Raw genomic sequence first — 19444 nt, 5'->3', positions numbered from 1 at the left:
TTTGTGGTCACTGCTAGCTTAGGCTTATGTTCAATCAGTGCATTACAAAATAAATAAAATCATCAATGAAGTTTCAGCTCAGACCCACGCTCCCCTGGCCCACCCACACATCACTCCCGGCTACGCCACTGACCCAACGGAACGATCTGACGGATTCCTGATCTACGTTCTTTATTTGTCAAACGAACATCGAGTCGTGATGTCGATGAAACTCTTCGGGCACCGGCTCCTCCAGTGTTCACATAAAGGACATTAAGGGGAATACACATCCAGGTGATTTGATCAAACATTTAAGCCGTCATCTTTTATTTTACAAATATAATAAAAAACAAAAAGAAGTACAAAGTTTAGTCAAAACGAACAAAATATAAAATACAGTGATTTGAGAAACTATATCCAATAATATAAATCACATAGTAAACATAAATGAGGAAGTTATTGGCTATTAATAAACTAACCAATCACTGTACAGCTTCACGGTGATGTCATCAGCGGCAGACGAGCTCACCCAATGTTTGATATGAGGCAAAATACAATGAATACAGGAAATAACATTTAAGAGTCACTCTGGATTATTAGTGAAGCAGCCAATGGCAGCGCAGCTCTCACAGTGATGTCACAGCAGTGGATGATGACATCATCAGCGGCTGATGAGGTCACCGAGGCCGGCCGGCAGCTTCCTGTCCGAAACCTCTCGAGACATCTGGCACCAAACACACGGGACACAGAAGGTGGAGCAGAGGCAGTCCCTGCACATGGTTCCCTGAACGCACCGCAGAGAACACGGTCATCATAACACCGCACATGGTTCCCTGAACGCACCGCAGAGAACACGGTCATCATAACACTGCACATGGTTCCCTGAACGCACCGCAGAGAACACGGTCATTATAACACCGCACATGGTTCCCTGAACGCACCGCAGAGAACACGGTCATCATAACACTGCACATGGTTCCCTGAACGCACCGCAGAGAACACGGTCATCATAACACTGCACATGGTTCCCTGAACGCACCGCAGAGCACACGGTCATCATAACACTGCACATGGTTCCCTGAACGCACCGCAGAGCACACGGTCATTATAACACCGCACATGGTTCCCTGAACGCACCGCAGAGAACACGGTCATTATAACACCGCACATGGTTCCCTGAACGCACCGCAGAGAACACGGTCATTATAACACTGCACATGGTTCCCTGAACGCACCGCAGAGAACACGGTCATTATAACACCGCACATGGTTCCCTGAACGCACCGCAGAGCACACGGTCATCATAACACTGCACATGGTTCCCTGAACGCACCGCAGAGCACACGGTCATTATAACACCGCACATGGTTCCCTGAACGCACCACAGAGAGCAGAGGACGAGCAGGAAGCTCCTGCTCGTCCTCTGCTCCCTGTCCTCCGCTCCCTGTCCTCCGCTCTCCGTCCTCCGCTCTCCGTCCTCCGCTCTCCGTCCTCCGCTCTCCGTCCTCCGCTCTCTGCTTTCTGTCCTCTGCTCTCCGTCCTCTGCTCTCTGTCCTCTGCTCTCCGTCCTCTGCTCTCTGTCCTCTGCTCTCCGTCCTCTGCTCCCTGTCCTCCGCTCCCTGTCCTCCGCTCTCCGTCCTCCGCTCTCCGTCCTCCGCTCTCCGTCCTCCGCTCTCCGTCCTCCGCTCTCTGCTTTCTGTCCTCCGCTCTCCGTCCTCCGCTCTCTGTCCTCTGCTCTCTGTCCTCTGCTTTCTGTCCTCTGCTCTCCGTCCTCTGCTCCCTGTCCTCCGCTCCCTGTCCTCCGCTCCCTGTCCTCCGCTCTCCGTCCTCCGCTCTCCGTCCTCCGCTCTCCGTCCTCTGCTCTCTGCTTTCTGTCCTCTGCTCTCCGTCCTCTGCTCTCTGTCCTCTGCTTTCTGTCCTCTGCTCTCCGTCCTCTGCTCTCTGTCCTCCAGCTGCAGGATGGAGACAGCAGACACAGACGATCAGACTCTGAATGTCCTCACCCTGATGCCGTAGCGCTGCCTCACGAGGACCCGCATGGAGAAGCTGATTGGTCGGACGCAGCCACAGACGTCCAATAGGGGGAGACAGAGACACTGACCGAGGGTCCGGGAGAGTCTGCAGGCCGAGCAGGGGCAGCACCAGAACCACAGGCAGCCTGTACAAATATACACATATACATAACAACAACAACAACAACAACACCAACAGCAGCAGTCTTTACACTGTGTCTTGTCCTGGCAGCAGTCACCCCCCCCACTCGCCCACTCAGCGTCTGACCCGGGCTGAGTGACCACCGCCATCCTGCAGAGACGCACCAATACCTCAATACTCTGATACTACAATACCTCAATACTCTGATACTACAATACCTCAATACTCTGATACTACAATACCTCAATACTCTGATACTACAATACCTCAATACTCTGATACTACAATACATCAATACTCTGATACTACAATACCTCAATACTCTGATACTACAATACATCAATACTCTGATACTACAATACTCTGATACTACAATACATCAATACTCTGATACTACAATACCTCAATACTCTGATACTACAATACCTCAATACTCTGATACTACAATACATCAATACTCTGATACTACAATACATCAATACTCTGATACTACAATACATCAATACTCTGATACTACAATACCTCAATACTCTGATACTACAATACCTCAATACTCTGATACTACAATACCTCAATACTCTGATACTACAATACATCAATACTCTGATACTACAATACATCAATACTCTGATACTACAATACATCAATACTCTGATACTACAATACATCAATACTCTGATACTACAATACATCAATACATCAATACTCTGATACTACAATACCTCAATACTCTGATACTACAATACCTCAATACTCTGATACTACAATACTCTGATACTACAATAGCTCAATACTCTGATACTACAATACATCAATACTCTGATACTACAATACATCAATACTCTGATACTACAATACTCTGATACTACAATAGCTCAATACTCTGATACTACAATACATCAATACTCTGATACTACAATACATCAATACTCTGATACTACAATACATCAATACTCTGATACTACAATACATCAATACATCAATACTCTGATACTACAATACATCAATACTCTGATACTACAATACCTCAATACTCTGATACTACAATACATCAATACTCTGATACTACAATACATCAATACTCTGATACTACAATACCTCAATACTCTGATACTACAATACTCTGATACTACAATACATCAATACTCTGATACTACAATACATCAATACTCTGATACTACAATACATCAATACATCAATACTCTGATACTACAATACATCAATACTCTGATACTACAATACCTCAATACTCTGATACTACAATACTCTGATACTACAATACATCAATACTCTGATACTACAATACATCAATACTCTGATACTACAATACATCAATACTCTGATACTACAATACTCTGATACTACAATACATCAATACTCTGATACTACAATACATCAATACTCTGATACTACAATACCTCAATACTCTGATACTACAATACTCTGATACTACAATACATCAATACTCTGATACTACAATACCTCAATACTCTGATACTACAATACTCTGATACTACAATACATCAATACTCTGATACTACAATACATCAATACTCTGATACTACAATACTCAATACTCGATACTACAATACTCGATACTACAATACATCAATACTCTGATTACTAACATCCTCAATACTCTGATACTACAATACATCAATAACTCTGATACTACAATACATCAATACTCTGATACTACAATACATCATACTCTGTACTACAAATACTCTGATCTACAAACATCAATCGCTTATCTACAATACATCAATTCTCTGATACTACAATACATCAATACATCAATAACTGATACTACAATAATCAATACTCTGATACTACAATAAAATACATCAATACTACTGATAAAATACAATTCAATACTCTGATACTACAATACATCAATACTCTGAACTACATACAATCACCATACAACAATAAATCAATACTCTGATACTACAATACATCAATACTCGATACTACAATACATCAATACTCTGATACTACAATACTCTGATACACAATACATCAATACTCTGATTACTACAATACATCAATACTCTGATACTACAATACAATACATCAATACTCTGATACTACAATACCTCAATACTCTGATACTACAATACATCAATACTCTGATACTACAATACATCAATACTCTGATACTACAATACATCAATACTCTGATACTACAATACATCAATACTCTGATACTACAATACTCTGATACTACAATACATCAATACTCTGATACTACAATACCTCAATACTCTGATACTACAATACTCTGATACTACAATACATCAATACTCTGATACTACAATACATCAATACTCTGATACTACAATACATCAATACTCTGATACTACAATACTCTGATACTACAATACATCAATACTCTGATACTACAATACCTCAATACTCTGATACTACAATACATCAATACTCTGATACTACAATACCTCAATACTCTGATACTACAATACTCTGATACTACAATACATCAATACTCTGATACATCAATACATCAATACTCTGATACTACAATACATCAATACATCAATACTCTGATACACCAATACCTAAATACTCTGATACTACAATACATCAATACTCTGATACATCAATACATCAATACTCTGATACACCAATACCTCAATACTCTGATACTACAATACATCAATACTCTGATACATCAATACTCTGATACTACAATACATCAATACTCTGATACTACAATACATCAATACTCTGATACTACAATACATCAATACTCTGATACTACAATACATCAATACTCTGATACTTTAATACAATAATACATCAATACTACAATACTACAATACATCAATACTACAATACATCAATACTACAATACTCTGATACTACAATACTCTGATACTACCATACATCAATACTACAATACTCTGATACTACAATACATCAATACTACAATACTCTAATACTCTGATACTACAATACATCAATACTCTGATACTACAATACTATAATACTACTACTCTGAATAAAACAAGTCTTTATCTCGACATCGAGGAATTGGGAAACGGGTCACATCCGGCCCGAGGCCCACAGGAAGCATCGTGACGGGTTAATGCACATGTTATTGAAAGCTTAGAGGAAGAGGAGCAGCTCACCTGAGAGACGCCGGGTTCTGAGGAACCTGTCCCACCTGCAGAGCCGCTTCCTGCAGAGCCGCTTCCTGCAGAGCCGCTTCCTGCAGAGCCACTTCCTGTTGACTCCTCCAGGGAATGCTTTCTCTCTGAGGTAACCTACCTTTCCACATTGCTTCTGTTTCCACTGCAGATGTGTGTGAGGTGTTCTCGTGTGTGTTCCTTCAGACTCTGTGCTTTGATTTATGACCTTACTTCTCTGCCTCCTTGTTCTTGTGAAGCACTTTGTGAATTATATTTCTGTGAAAGGTGCTCTACGAAATAAACATCATTAATGCAGGACTCGCCCTCTCTAACGAGCTCATCAGCAGAGACGAGGTATTATATCGTTAATATGATCTCTGATCCAGAATCAGTCAGCGCCACGAAGAGGAGCATTTCAGCCTCTGCAGACCCTGACATCTCAATATCAACCTTTATCCATTCATCGCACATAAAACCTGCTCAGTGACCAGTGCTGAACAGGGAATATACAATCACACAAAGGGAGTACAATAATAAAACATAATTAAATACAAGATAAAAAGCACAATAACTAGAAACATATAAAAACATATAGAAATGTAAAAATGTCATGTTCAACTAGTATTAAAACACATGGGGGGTGGAGGCACCACAGAAGAAGAACGGTGTCCTTCACACAGAGACATGTACAAATATCAGGTTTATTAAATAAAATACACAAAGCAGGTAAACACAAACATGGCAGTGATTGGTTCCTGTTGTTTACTCCAGGAATATAAAGAGTCTACTTTCATTGGTCCCAAAGAGCAGGTGCACCTGTTTGCCCTAAGCTCCGCCTCTCGCCACTAAGCCTCTCACCACTAAGCGCCTCTCCCCGCTAAGCCCCGCCTCTCATCACTAAGCCCCACCTCTCATCGCTAAGCCCCGCCTTTCACCACTAAGCCCCACCTCTCACCACTAAGCCCCGCCTCTCACCACTAAGCCCCATCTCTCACAACTAGGCGCCTCTCACCACTAAGCCCCGCCTCTCACCACTAAGCCCTGCCTCTCACCACTAAGCCCCGCCTCTCACCACTAAGCCCCGCCTCTCACCACTAAGCCCCGCCTCTCACCGCTAAACCCCACCTCTCATCGCTAAGCCCCGCCTCTCACCACTAAGCCCCGCCTCTCACCACTAAGCCCGCCTTTCACCACTAAGCGCCGCCTCTCACCACTAAGCCCTGCCTCTCACCACTAAGCCCCGCCTCTCACCACTAAGCCCCGCCTCTCACCACTAAGCGCCGCCTCTCACCACTAAGCCCTGCCTCTCACCACTAAGCCCCGCCTCTCACCACTAAGCCCCGCCTCTCACCACTAAGCGCCGCCTCTCACCACTAAGCCCCGTCTCTCACCACTAAGCCCCACCTTTCACAACTAAGCACCTCTCACCACTAAGCCCCGCCTCTCATCGCTAAGCCCCACCTCTCATCGCTAAGCCCCGCCTCTCACCACTAAGCCCCGCCTCTCACCACTAAGCCCCGCCTCTCACCACTAAGCCCCACCTCTCATCGCTAAGCCCCGCCTCTCACCACTAAGCTCCACCTCTCACCACTAAGCCCCGCCTCTCACCACTAAGCCCCGCCTCTCACCACTAAGCCCTGCCTCTCACCACTGCTAGTGGGCGAAGTTTCTGTTAGTGGGCGGAGCTTCCGGGGAGAATCTCGTACTCGCTGCCATCAACGCCCTCACCGCTGTCTTCCAGCTGGTAAACGTTTTCCACGACCGAGCCTCGACTCTGCATCTCTGACGCCGCCGAGCCGAGGAACTGAAGCTCCGAGCTGCGAGAGAAAAATATATATATTAAGAATCAGGGTTTATTTATCCCGGGAGGAAATTGGGTTTCATCACAGTTCCTCCACTTCAGTTTAAAAATGAATACAAAGAATACATTTTAAAAGGTCACCTATCATGCTATCTCTAGGCAATAGCAAAGGTCGATATACAAAAATATATAAAACATGTCTATGAAGTGTTTTGCTCAAAATACCGAACAGATGACGCATTCTAGCCTCATATCCCTCTATTTCACTTCCTGTTTCCAAAGTGCTGATTCTGGGTAAAAACAGGTCTCTCTTGAGAATGAGATTGAGATGTTTCTCAATCGCGAGGATGCTGGCTTGGTAGTCGCGTACTTCCAAGTCACTTCCTTCAGAAACAAAGCAAGTATACTTCCAAGCCACGGCTTCGGAAAACGAAGAAGAATGGAACAGGCTAACAAGTGTGCCACTCTCTCTAACGGTTTCAACATAAACTGAACCGAAAATAAATACCTCACGATGTCCATCTAATTATGAACTTGCTTTACTTTCACGGAACGCAAATGTAACAAAGTCACACATTTAACAACACATGTTCTCCCCACTACATACTAACATTTCAAAGTGTGCTGCATCGGTTCAGCCATTCTCCACAAGGGTTTTTGAAATGGATCAGTGCGCAAAGCATCGTGGGGATTTTAAGGACGCGAAGTCTACCCATGTGCAGCTTCGAAATTTCCCCCAAACCAAGGACGCGGCCTCGGTGGAATTCCAAGTATGCTAGAGATTGGAACAGTCCTTCGGCGGCACTCGACGACGTAGCATCCTTGAAATATTGGCTTGGAAGCCAGAATCCTCGAGATTGAGAAACGCCCCTGTGTCTCAATGAGATGTTCACCTGTATAAATAAAGGCTTTCAACTGAAATAAATCAAAATAAGAGGGGGCGGAGCTTATGCCGACTCATGCGGGACCTGGCAGATACTGTCTAAAATGCTGCGGTGATGAAACGCAAGAATTATCAGATCAAGGATTCTCTCTGAAACAGTCTGGAGCTCAACGGCTTTCTCTCTTTCCGGTTATACCACAAGGTGAGTTCCTTTTTACTTCCTGCATCTTCACCACATGCTCTCCAGCACAGGTTAGCTCTGAGTGTTAGTGATGCTAATGTAAACACCGACCATATTACGTCCAAAACAGTCGGGCATTGTTTCTGATAGCAGCTTTCTGATGGGCCGTAAAAATGATAAAATGACCATATGATAATGGTATAGTATTAATAAAGTTATCAACGATGAAACTCTGTTTATTGTTGGAAATCTTCAGTTAGCTTTGAATGAAACAGTATTTGTTAGCCTCAGACATGGGATTGTCTCTATTCTTGTCTTGCTCGATCTCAGTGCTGCATTTGATGCTATCGACCATGATATCCTGTTGCAAAGACTAGAGCACTTAGTTGGCATACAGGGAACTGCTTTAGGCTGGTTTAGGTCCTCTCTATCTGAACGCTCTCAGTTTGTACGTGTTAATGATTAATCTTCCACGCAAACCAAAGTTAGCCATGGAGTGCCACAGGGCTCAGTGCTCGGACCTATTTTGTTCACATTATATATGCTTCCGTTAGGCAATATTATAAGGAATCATTCTGTAAGCTTTCATTGCTATGCAGATGATACTCAACTATATTTATCAATCAAGCCTGATGAAATTAATCATCTAAATAAAATTCAAGCCTCGTGGATTAAACTTTTTGATGTTAAACACGACCATTACATTACATTGCATTTAGCTGACGCTTTTATCCAAAGCGACTCACAATAAGTACATTCGACCAGGAAGACACAACCTTGAAGAAAACAGAATCATATAAGAACATCAGGTTTCAAAGAGCCAATCGTTTCAAGTGCTACTCAGCTGGCTTTAGAGGAGCCAGTCCTTTGTTAGTATATAAGTGCTTTGTTAGCAGTTCTATCCTCGAGGTGGAGTCGAAGGAGATGAGTCTCAGTCTGGAAGGTGTGTGAGCTTTCTGCTGTCCTGATGTCAATGGGAGCTCGTTCCACCATCTTGGAGCCAGGACAGCAAACCCACGTGTTCCTGCTGATGGGAACTTGGGTCCCCCTCGCAGCGAGGGTGCAGCGAGTCGTCTGGCTGATGCAGAGCGGAGTGCACGTGCTGGGGTGCACGGTTTAACCATGTCCTGGATGGAGGAAGGGCCAGATCCATTCGCAGCATGGTACGCAAGCACCAGGGTCTGGAAGTGGATTCTAGCAGTTACCGGAAGCCAGTGGAGGGAGCGGAGGAGCGGCGTGGAACATTCAGGAAGGTTGAAGACCAGACGAGCCGCTGCATTCTGGGTGAGCTGCAGAGGTCGGATGGCACATGCAGGCAGACCAGCAGGAGGGAGCTGCAGTAGTCTAGTGAGGTGACGAGAGCCTGGACCAGAACCTGCTGGCTCTCTGGGTCAGCTGGGGACGCGTCCTCCTGATGCTGGAGAGCGTGTATCTGCAGCAGCGGGTTGCAGCAGCGATGTTTGCAGTGAAGGACAGGTTGTTATCTAGGGTCCCACCCAGAGTCCTTGCAGTCTGAGTCGGGGAAACAACAGAGGGGCCGATGCTGATCGTCAGGTCAAGAGAGGGACAATCTTTTCCCGGAAGGAAAAGCACTTCAGTTTTGTCGAGGTTGAGCTTGAGGTGATGAGCGGACATCCACTGAGAGATGTCAGCTGGACGAGCAGAGATGCGAGCGACGACCTGGGTCTCTGAGCGGGGGAAGGGCAGGACTCATTGGGTCGTCAGCGTAGCAGTGGGATGAAAAACCATGCGGGCTAATGACAGATCCGAGCGAGTTTGTGTACAGGGAGAAGAGGAGGGGACCAAGAACAGAGCCCTAAAGACCAAAACTGAAGTTATTGTACTTGGCCCGAAGAATCTACGAAACGAACTATCTAAAGACATACTAACTATGGATGGCATTAATTTGGCCTCCAGTGAGACTGTAAGGAATCTTGGTGTTATATTTGATCAGGATTTATCCTTTAACGCCCACATAAAATCAATTTCAAGGACCGCCTACTTCCATCTACGTAACATTGCAGAGATCAGGCATATCTTGCCTCAAAACGATGCAGAGAAACTAGTCCATGCATTTGTTACTTCTAGGCTGGATTATTGTAACTCCTTATTATCAGGGAGTACCAAGAAGTCAGTCAAGTGGCTTCAGCTGATTCAAAATGCTGCGGCTCGTGTACTAACCAGAGTTAGGAGAAGGGACCACATGACTCCTGTTCTGGCTGCCTTACACTGGCTCCCTATAGAACACAGGATAGAATTTAAAGTTCTTCTTCTCGCCTACAAAGCCCTTAATGGGCAGGCGCCATCTTACCTTAAAGAACTCATGATACCCTGCTGGCCTACTAGGGCATTGCGTTCCAAGAATGCAGGTTGTTGGTTGTTCCTAGAGTCTCTAAAAGTACAATGGGAGCCAGAGCCTTTTCTTATCAAGCTCCACATTTGTGGAATCAGCTTCCAGTTTGTGTTCGGGCGGCAGACACCCTATCCGTTTCTAAGAGTGCGCTGAAGACCTTCCTTTTTGATAAAGCTTATAGTTAGGGCTGATTAGATTCAGCCCCTAGTTTTGCTGATATAGGCTCAGTCTGTCGGGGACATCTTACTTCTTCCTTCTCTCTGTCTGTACCCGTGTCCTCTCATGGGGACATCTTACTTCTTCCTTCTCTCTGTCTGTACCTGTGTCCTCTCATGGGGACATCTTACTTCTTCCTTCTCTCTGTCTGTACCCGTGTCCTCTCATGGGGACATCTTCCTTCTTCCTTCTCTCTGTCTGTACCTGTGTCCTCTCATGGGGACATCTTGCTTCTTCCTTCTCTCTGTCTGTACCTGAGTCCTCTCATGGGGACATCTTCCTTCTTCCTTCTCTCTGTCTGTACCCGTGTCCTCTCATGGGGACATCTTACTTCTTCCTTCTCTCTGTCTGTACCCGTGTCCTCTCATGGGGACATCTTCCTTCTTCCTTCTCTCTGTCTGTACCCGTGTCCTCTCATGGGGACATCTTCCTTCTTCCTTCTCTCTGTCTGTACCCGTGTCCTCTCATGGGGACATCTTCCTTCTTCCTTCTCTCTGTCTGTACCTGTGTCCTCTCATGTTCCATTAACCCAGCTTCCCCACATGTCTCTCTTTCTGGTGTCTATATACGCCGGGATCCGGAGTCATGGATGATCCTGCGGTCCTGTGTCCTGGATCGCGAGCGCTGGATCTTGAGTCGTGGCTGTGGTCCTGGATCATCGGTCCTGATGGATATCCTCGTGGATTCATCTTCCTATTATACACACATGCATTTCCAAACATCTGGACTACCTATGTTGCAAATGTATTATCTTTTCAATTTACACACGGCATCTATTGCAGTCTGTCCGTCCTGGAGAGGATCCTCCTCTGCTGCTCTCCCTGAGGTTTCTCCATGTTCCCTTAAACTGTGGTTTTCTTCTGGAAGTGTTTCCTTGTACGATGTGAGGGTCTAAGGACAGAGGGTCTGAGGACAGAGGGTCTGAGGACAGAGGGTCTGAGGACAGAGGGTCTGAGGACAGAGGGTCTGAGGACAGAGGGTCTAAGGATAGAGCGTCTGAGGACAGAGGGTCTGAGGACAGAGGGTCTGAGGACAGAGGGTCTAAGGATAGAGCGTCTGAGGACAGAGGGTCTGAGGACAGAGGGTCTGAGGACAGAGGGTCTGAGGACAGAGGGTCTAAGGATAGAGCGTCTGAGGACAGAGGGTCTGAGGACAGAGGGTCTAAGGACAGAGGGTCTGAGGACAGAGGGTCTAAGGACAGAGGGTCTGAGGACAGAGGGTCTGAGGACAGAGGGTCTAAGGATAGAGCGTCTGAGGACAGAGGGTCTAAGGACAGAGGGTCTGAGGACAGAGGGTCTGAGGACAGAGGGTCTGAGGACAGAGGGTCTGAGGACAGAGGGTGTCGTATTGTCATACTGATATTCTGTACAAACTGTGAAGTCCACTGAGACAAATGTAACATTTGTGATATTGGCTATAAATAAACATTGATTGATTGATTGATATTTCCTGGAGCATATTTAGGCTTTATGCTATTTATTTAGCATCAGGGTATAACAGGATTTCTGTTGATCTGAAATCAGCTCTTATTGAGGTTTTTATTCCACTCATCAGAGTTCTGAGTCCTAAATATGATTAGTAGTGACTTCCTGCTGACGGTGGGTTTCTGTTCTGACAGATCGAGGTCTCTGAGTTTCACTCTGAGCTGGTAACGGTGTGTCGGGGGGGAACTGTGTCGGGGGAACGGTGGGGGGGAACGGTGCGACCCCGAGGTCCCCGAGACGCTGGGAAACTGCTGACTCGTGACGTCTCTGCTGAGTCACTAACCACTGACTCTATAAGAGAAACTAAAGTGTGAAGAAGATTTTTCCTCTGAAGGCATCCGCTGTGAAACTCACTTTTTGCTGAGGCGCCTCCGTCTGCTGGCTGCAGAAATAAGAGAAGAGGAAAACACAGTTACTGAGGATCTGATGGTGTGATAAACAAACACCATCAGAGGAAATGTTGATCTGCAAAAAAATAAACGAATAAAACTCACCGAGAACAACGACTGCAGCGACCAGCGTTAGCGGAGCTAGCACCCCGAACACAACACTCAGCAGAAACACACTGCTACCATCCTGACACACACACACACACACACACACACACACACACACACACACACACACACACACACAAATATAGTCAATCAATCAATCAACAACTTTATTAATCCCACAAGGGGCCATTGGTCAAGTATTGGTCTTTAGTATTAAAGGTAATACGTTACAAGCATTGTATGTTTAATTAAGCTAACATCAGCTATTTACACAGCTAACACACATGGTTAGCATTGGCTAACGCTACATTTACATTTCATTAAAGTTCTTTGTTGTCAGATATCATTTAAACGTTTAAGGCTAACTAACAGGCTAACTACCAGGCTACCTAACAGGCTAATTAACAGGCTATCATACAGACTAACTAACAGACTAACCAACAGGCTAACTAACTAACAGACTAACCAACAGGCTAACTAACTAACAGGCTAACATACAGGCTAACTAACAGGCTAACATACAGGCTAACTAACTAACTAACAGACTAACCAACAGGCTAACTAACAGGCTAACATACAGGCTAACTAACAGACTAATCAACAGGCTAACTAACTAACAGACTAATCAACAGGCTAACTAACTAACAGACTAACCAACAGGCTAACTAACTAACAGGCTAACATACAGGCTAACTAACAGGCTAACATACAGGCTAACTAACTAACTAACAGACTAATCAACAGGCTAACTAACTAACAGACTAATCAACAGGCTAACTAACTAACAGGCTAACATACAGGCTAACTAACAGGCTAACATACAGGCTAACTAACTAACAGACTAACCAACAGGCTAACAGGCTAACATACAGGCTAACTAACAGACTAATCAACAGGCTAACTAACTAACAGGCTAACATACAGGCTAACTAACAGGCTAACATACAGGCTAACTAACAGACTAACCAACAGGCTAACAGGCTAACATACAGGCTAACTAACAGACTAACCAACAGGCTAACTAACTAACAGGCTAACATACAGGCTAACTAACAGACTAACCAACAGGCTAACTAACTAACAGACTAACCAACAGGCTAACTAACTAACAGACTAACCAACAGGCTAACTAACTAACAGGCTAACATACGGGCTAACTAACAGACTAACCAACAGGCTAACTAACTAACAGGCTAACATACAGGCTAACTAACAGACTAACCAACAGGCTAACTAACTAACAGACTAACCAACAGGCTAACTAACTAACAGACTAACCAACAGGCTAACTAACTAACAGGCTAACATACGGGCTAACTAACAGACTAACCAACAGGCTAACTAACTAACAGGCTAACATACGGGCTAACTAACTAACAGGCTAACATACGGGCTAACTAACAGACTAACCAACAGGCTAACTAACTAACAGGCTAACATACGGGCTAACTAACAGACTAACCAACAGGCTAACTAACTAACAGGCTAACATACAGGCTAACTAACAGACTAACCAACAGGCTTACAGGAAGGTGACCAGGTTTTCAAAATTAAAACCAGGGACATTTTGAGTTTTGCGGTCAATATATCATCAACATATCCAATTGTCTTCACTGTTAAAGAAACAAGGGGGACAATTCTGCTTCAATGTAACTCGAACATTTGAACTGTTGGATCCAAACAGAGGGACGATAGCTCATATGAGACTTCAGGTCTTTTATTTTGAAACTCTGCATCAGATTGTCCAGATTCTCTCTGAGTGACGAGATGGGGTCTCCTGCTCTCACCCTGAAGTGAAATAAGGCTTTTATTGACTTCGAGTGACTCTTTGATTATGGACGCTTTCCATTCAATAATAATCTAAATATAGACGGACAGTAGATCTAATCTGAGATTTTAAACCGCATTCATTTTAAATTGTGCTTCAGAAAGTAATGTTACTTTAGGAGTGTTGTGAGATGGTGTCAGCATCAATTGAATTAGTCACCCAGTGGAAATGTCCGATGTGTCTTCGTAACTGTATCCTTACATTCACTCAGTTAGGATGTGGGAGTTATACGTAGTCTGTTTTAAAGTATTATTGATCACATTATATAGTACACATTTCTTAATTTAAGCTCCAGCATATATGAATATGTTTGGTGTTTTTAGGTATATTTGTTATTGACCGAGTAAACGCTTTTATTTTGAAGGCGGTTTTCACAGGCCTCTTCCGTAATGCAGAGGATACTCGCGCACCGCAACACAACGTGCGGGCTGGCTCGACCGCAGTCTGTTACCCAGTGTTTCCTGACATGAAACGCTTTATTTCACCTTGCTATGTGTTTTTAACGTATATTAAAAAACGGGGACATTTCCGGGGACAGTTTCAACCGGGGACAGGCCGATACAAACGGGGACTGTCCCCGGAAATCTGAGACTTCTGGTCACCCTAGCTTACAGGCTAACGAACTAACAGGCTAACTAACTAACTAACTAACTAACTAACTAATTAACTAACTAACTAACTAACTAACTAACTAATTAACTAACTAACTAACTAATTAACTAACTAATTAACTAACTAACTAACTAACTAACTAACTCTAAACCCTAACCCTAACTAAAAGGATAACTATAAGGATAACTAATATTCTAACTAACTGACCTTTTTTGCTAACGTTAGCTATTAAACAACGGAACAGGTGTCCGTTTTACATGCAGAAGGTAATCTGAAGGTAATCTGAAATGTATCATCAATTAAACTTTATTTAATAAAATAATCAGACGTTAATCCTCACCTCCGGGATGTCCCTCACCTCGGGGGAGAGGCTGCTGTTGGTCTGGAGGGTCTGAGTGGAGTTCATCCGATCTGAACAAGAGAGCATGATAAACTGTATACATATAATGTAGTTTGTGTGTGTGTGTGTGTGTGTGTGTGTGTGTGTTACCTGGTTCTCTGTATGTGTGTGTGTGTGTGTGTGTGTGTATGTGTGTGTGTTACCTGCTGCTGTGTGTGTGTGTGTGTGTGTGTGTGTGTGTGTGTGTGTGTGTGTGTGTGTGTGTGTGTGTGTGTGTGTGTGTGTGGTGTGTGTGTGTGTTACCTGCTGGGGGGTATACTACGAAGCAGGATGTTCTCTTAGCGCTAACTTCAGGGAAAACTCGGGGTTTCCGGTCCTACGAAGCTGGTTCTCTTTTTAGCGGGCTAGATCTCCATGGTAACTGATGCTGGAACCTAGTCTGTGCTCCGATGCAGGATCAGGATAGGTTCCAAGATAAGAGATCAACTCAGCGAAAGCACCGCCTGCTGACCAATCAGAGCTCAGCGTGCGGAGGAAATACAGAAAAGCTGCCGCTGCAGGAAAGACGGCCGGCAAAAATCAGCGACTGTGTGAACGTGAACAGAACATCACCTCCATCTCCAGAGCAGTCTGACTGCTAGAACATCAGCGTTAAGAAAGCTTACCTAACCTAACCCTAACCCAAGGGGACGATATGTACCCAAAGTGATGGGTTGGGTGACGGGAACCTCGTCTCACGGGCTCTTTAAACTCTGCACTGTTGCTATCAGCTGTTCCACCAGGTTGCTGCCTCGACCTGGAATCGATGTATCCTTATTGAAACGGTTACATTCATGACAAATCAAATCAATGTGCAGGCCTACGTGAACGCTGTTCTGCATGAACAGTATGGGCAGTTTATACATTCAATAAATCAACAGTAGGTGGCGATGTGCTCCAAGCGGAAGCGATTCGCCATTAAAGCAAAGAAGAAGAAGAACTCCGCACAGTCGATCTCTTGGAAGCCGTTCAGAATAAGAGATCTAGCCGCTAAAAAGAGAACCGGAAATCCAGAGTTAACCTGAAGTTAGCCGCTAAGCGAACATCCGGCTTCGTAGTGCAGACCTCTGCTGCTGTGTGTGTGTGTGTGTGTGTGTGTGTGTGTGTGTGTGTGTGTGTGTGTGTGTGTGTGTGTGTGTGTGTGTGTGTGTGTTACCTTCTGCTGTGTGTGTCAGCTCTGTAGTCGTGGTTAAAGGTGTCGATGTGGTCGTCTTTGGAGCTGAAACAGAAACATTGTTATTTTTAACGTCTGCAATAAACATTTATTTTCTGTGAAACTTTTTTTGTGTTTTCTTCAGATTTATTAAGAACCCACATTTTGTGTAATTACACTTTTTTTTACATTTTAAAAAGTTTCAAAAAAATATAATTTTCATTATTTCAAAATGTTGGGATTTCTTCAGCTTCCACTTTTTAGAGATATTTAACTTGTGATCTTTCTGTGTTTCCACTCCTATATGTTCTTGTTATTTCATTCGTTGGGGTTTCCACTGTAACCTCTTTCACGATATCGTAAAGATGTCGTTTCATTGTCGGAATTTTAACTTTGTTGTTGTTGTTTTAGATTTGTTGTAAAACTTCTCTTTCCCAACTAAAATAAAAAAACTCAAACTTCAAACTGTTTGAGATTTCACTGAAACTTGATCTGAGATGTTCTTGAACTTATGGCAGTGAAGGAATCCTAAAGGGAAGAAGCTGAAGACCACAACTCCCATGATGCACCTCACCTACTGTTGTTCTCATTCAAAGTAACAACCCTCACCTCTCTGCACACTCAGATCGATGTGATGTGCTTCGTCATTGAACCACCCCTTGATTTCCACCCTGCAGCCGTATCGTCCCGCGTCCGTCTCTAAGACGTTGAGGACGGTCAGGGAAACGTCTCCGTCCTGCAGGCGACCCAGAAACCGGTACCTGCTGGAAGCCCCGCCCCCAAACGTCACCTGACGTCCGTCTGAAGCGATGAGCTGGTTGTTGCAGCCGGAGTTTGGGATGTCTCCGCGACCCCAGCACACGGACAGGGCTCCGTGGTATCTGATGTCGTATTTACAGGTCAGATTCACGTCCTGACCTGAGACGCTCGTCACGTTGAGGGCGGATCCTCCAGAGACTGAGGAGACGACAAATCAACAAACATCAAATCAACAAACATCAAATCAACAAACATCAAATCAACAAACGTAAACTGTGATCGCTGTCTGAAGACTTCTCGCTGGGAAATCTGATACCTGTTTATATCCATCACTGTCCCACCCTCCACCTGTCTGTCCCACCCTCCACCTGTCTGTCCCACACGCCACCTGTCTGTCCCACACGCCACCTGTCTGTCCCACACGCCACCTGTCTGTCCCACCCTCCACCTGTCTGTCCCACCCTCCACCTGTCTGTCCCACCCTCCACCTGTCTGTCCCACACGCCACCTGTCTGTCCCACCCTCCACCTGTCTGTCCCACACGCCACCTGTCTGTCCCACACGCCACCTGTCTGTCCCACCCTCCACCTGTCTGTCCCACACGCCACCTGTCTGTCCCACCCTCCACCTGTCTGTCCCACACGCCACCTGTCTGTCCCACACGCCACCTGTCTGTCCCACCCTCCACCTGTCTGTCCCACACGCCACCTGTCTGTCCCACACGCCACCTGTCTGTCCCACACGCCACCTGTCTGTCCCACCCTCCACCTGTCTGTCCCACCCTCCACCTGTCTGTCCCACACGCCACCTGTCTGTCCCACCCTCCACCTGTCTGTCCCACACGCCACCTGTCTGTCCCACCCTCCACCTGTCTGTCCCACACGCCACCTGTCTGTCCCACCCTCCACCTGTCTGTCCCACACGCCACCTGTCTGTCCCACCCTCCACCTGTCTGTCCCACACGCCACCTGTCTGTCCCACCCTCCACCTGTCTGTCCCACACGCCACCTGTCTGTCCCACCCTCCACCTGTCTGTCCCACACGCCACCTGTCTGTCCCACCCTCCACCTGTCTGTCCCACACGCCACCTGTCTGTCCCACCCTCCACCTGTCTGTCCCACACGCCACCTGTCTGTCCCACCCTCCACCTGTCTGTCCCACACGCCACCTGTCTGTCCCACCCTCCACCTGTCTGTCCCACACGCCACCTGTCTGTCCCACCCTCCACCTGTCTGTCCCACCCTCCACCTGTCTGTCCCCCCCTCCACCTGTCTGTCCCACACGCCACCTGTCTGTCCCACCCTCCACCTGTCTGTCCCACCCTCCACCTGTCTGTCCCACACGCCACCTGTCTGTCCCACCCTCCACCTGTCTGTCCCACCCTCCACCTGTCTGTCCCACACGCCACCTGTCTGTCCCACCCTCCACCTGTCTGTCCCACCCGCCACCTGTCTGTCCCACCCTCCACCTGTCTGTCCCACACGCCACCTGTCTGTCCCACCCTCCACCTGTCTGTCCCACACGCCACCTGTCTGTCCCACCCTCCACCTGTCTGTCCCACACGCCACCTGTCTGTCCCACCCTCCACCTGTCTGTCCCACACGCCACCTGTCTGTCCCACCCTCCACCTGTCTGTCCCACACGCCACCTGTCTGTCCCACCCTCCACCTGTCTGTCCCACCCTCCACCTGTCTGTCCCACCCTCCACCTGTCTGTCCCACACGCCACCTGTCTGTCCCACCCTCCACCTGTCTGTCCCACACGCCACCTGTCTGTCCCACCCTCCACCTGTCTGTCCCACCCTCCACCTGTCTGTCCCACACGCCACCTGTCTGTCCCACCCTCCACCTGTCTGTCCCACACGCCACCTGTCTGTCCCACCCTCCACCTGTCTGTCCCACACGCCACCTGTCTGTCCCACCCTCCACCTGTCTGTCCCACCCGCCACCTGTCTGTCCCACCCTCCACCTGTCTGTCCCACACGCCACCTGTCTGTCCCACCCTCCACCTGTC

General features: G+C 46.1%; 2 protein-coding genes across 4 annotated transcripts in view; both read right to left on the bottom strand.

Annotated features, from left to right (window-relative positions):
- Nucleotides 1-302: 302 nt before the first annotated feature.
- Nucleotides 303-2366, bottom strand: LOC117444281 (cornifelin homolog B-like). The gene is made up of 2 exons (XM_034079946.2): nucleotides 1983-2366; nucleotides 303-763 (listed from the first exon to the last, which is right to left on the bottom strand). Exons 1-2 carry the CDS (start codon nucleotides 2280-2282, stop codon nucleotides 641-643), a joined length of 423 nt encoding a protein of 140 aa, XP_033935837.1. The 5' UTR covers nucleotides 2283-2366; the 3' UTR covers nucleotides 303-640.
- A 3601-nt stretch (nucleotides 2367-5967) lies between these two features.
- LOC117444282 (hepatitis A virus cellular receptor 1 homolog) overlaps nucleotides 5968-19444 on the bottom strand; it is a 21537-nt gene continuing 8060 nt past the window's right edge. For all 3 annotated transcript variants that reach the window (XM_071202721.1, XM_034079948.2, XM_034079947.2), the window contains exons 2-7: nucleotides 17282-17629; nucleotides 16676-16738; nucleotides 15481-15551; nucleotides 12698-12779; nucleotides 12558-12585; nucleotides 5968-7102 (exon numbers count right to left, since the gene is read on the bottom strand). In XM_071202721.1, coding sequence (XP_071058822.1) covers nucleotides 6958-7102; nucleotides 12558-12585; nucleotides 12698-12779; nucleotides 15481-15551; nucleotides 16676-16738; nucleotides 17282-17629 — 737 coding nt within the window. In that variant the 3' untranslated portion in view covers nucleotides 5968-6957. The remainder of the gene's footprint in view (nucleotides 7103-12557; nucleotides 12586-12697; nucleotides 12780-15480; nucleotides 15552-16675; nucleotides 16739-17281; nucleotides 17630-19444) is intronic.

The sequence above is a fragment of the Pseudochaenichthys georgianus genome, unplaced genomic scaffold (genome assembly GCF_902827115.2).
Source record: "Pseudochaenichthys georgianus unplaced genomic scaffold, fPseGeo1.2 scaffold_779_arrow_ctg1, whole genome shotgun sequence".
NCBI lineage: Eukaryota > Metazoa > Chordata > Actinopteri > Perciformes > Channichthyidae > Pseudochaenichthys > Pseudochaenichthys georgianus.
The sequence above is the reverse complement of the archived record's forward strand: the minus strand, read 5'-3'. Positions and strand labels throughout refer to the sequence as shown.

Bases quoted from the DNA above. Each gene is read 5' to 3' on its own strand.
- LOC117444281 (XM_034079946.2), bottom strand. From the start codon at position 2,282: ATGGCGGTGGTCACTCAGCCCGGGTCAGACGCTGAGTGGGCGAGTGGG. The intron at 764-1,982 runs GTGAGGACATTC...CGGTGCGTTCAG, and splicing joins GGCAGCGCTACGGCATCAGG to GGAACCATGTGCAGGGACTG.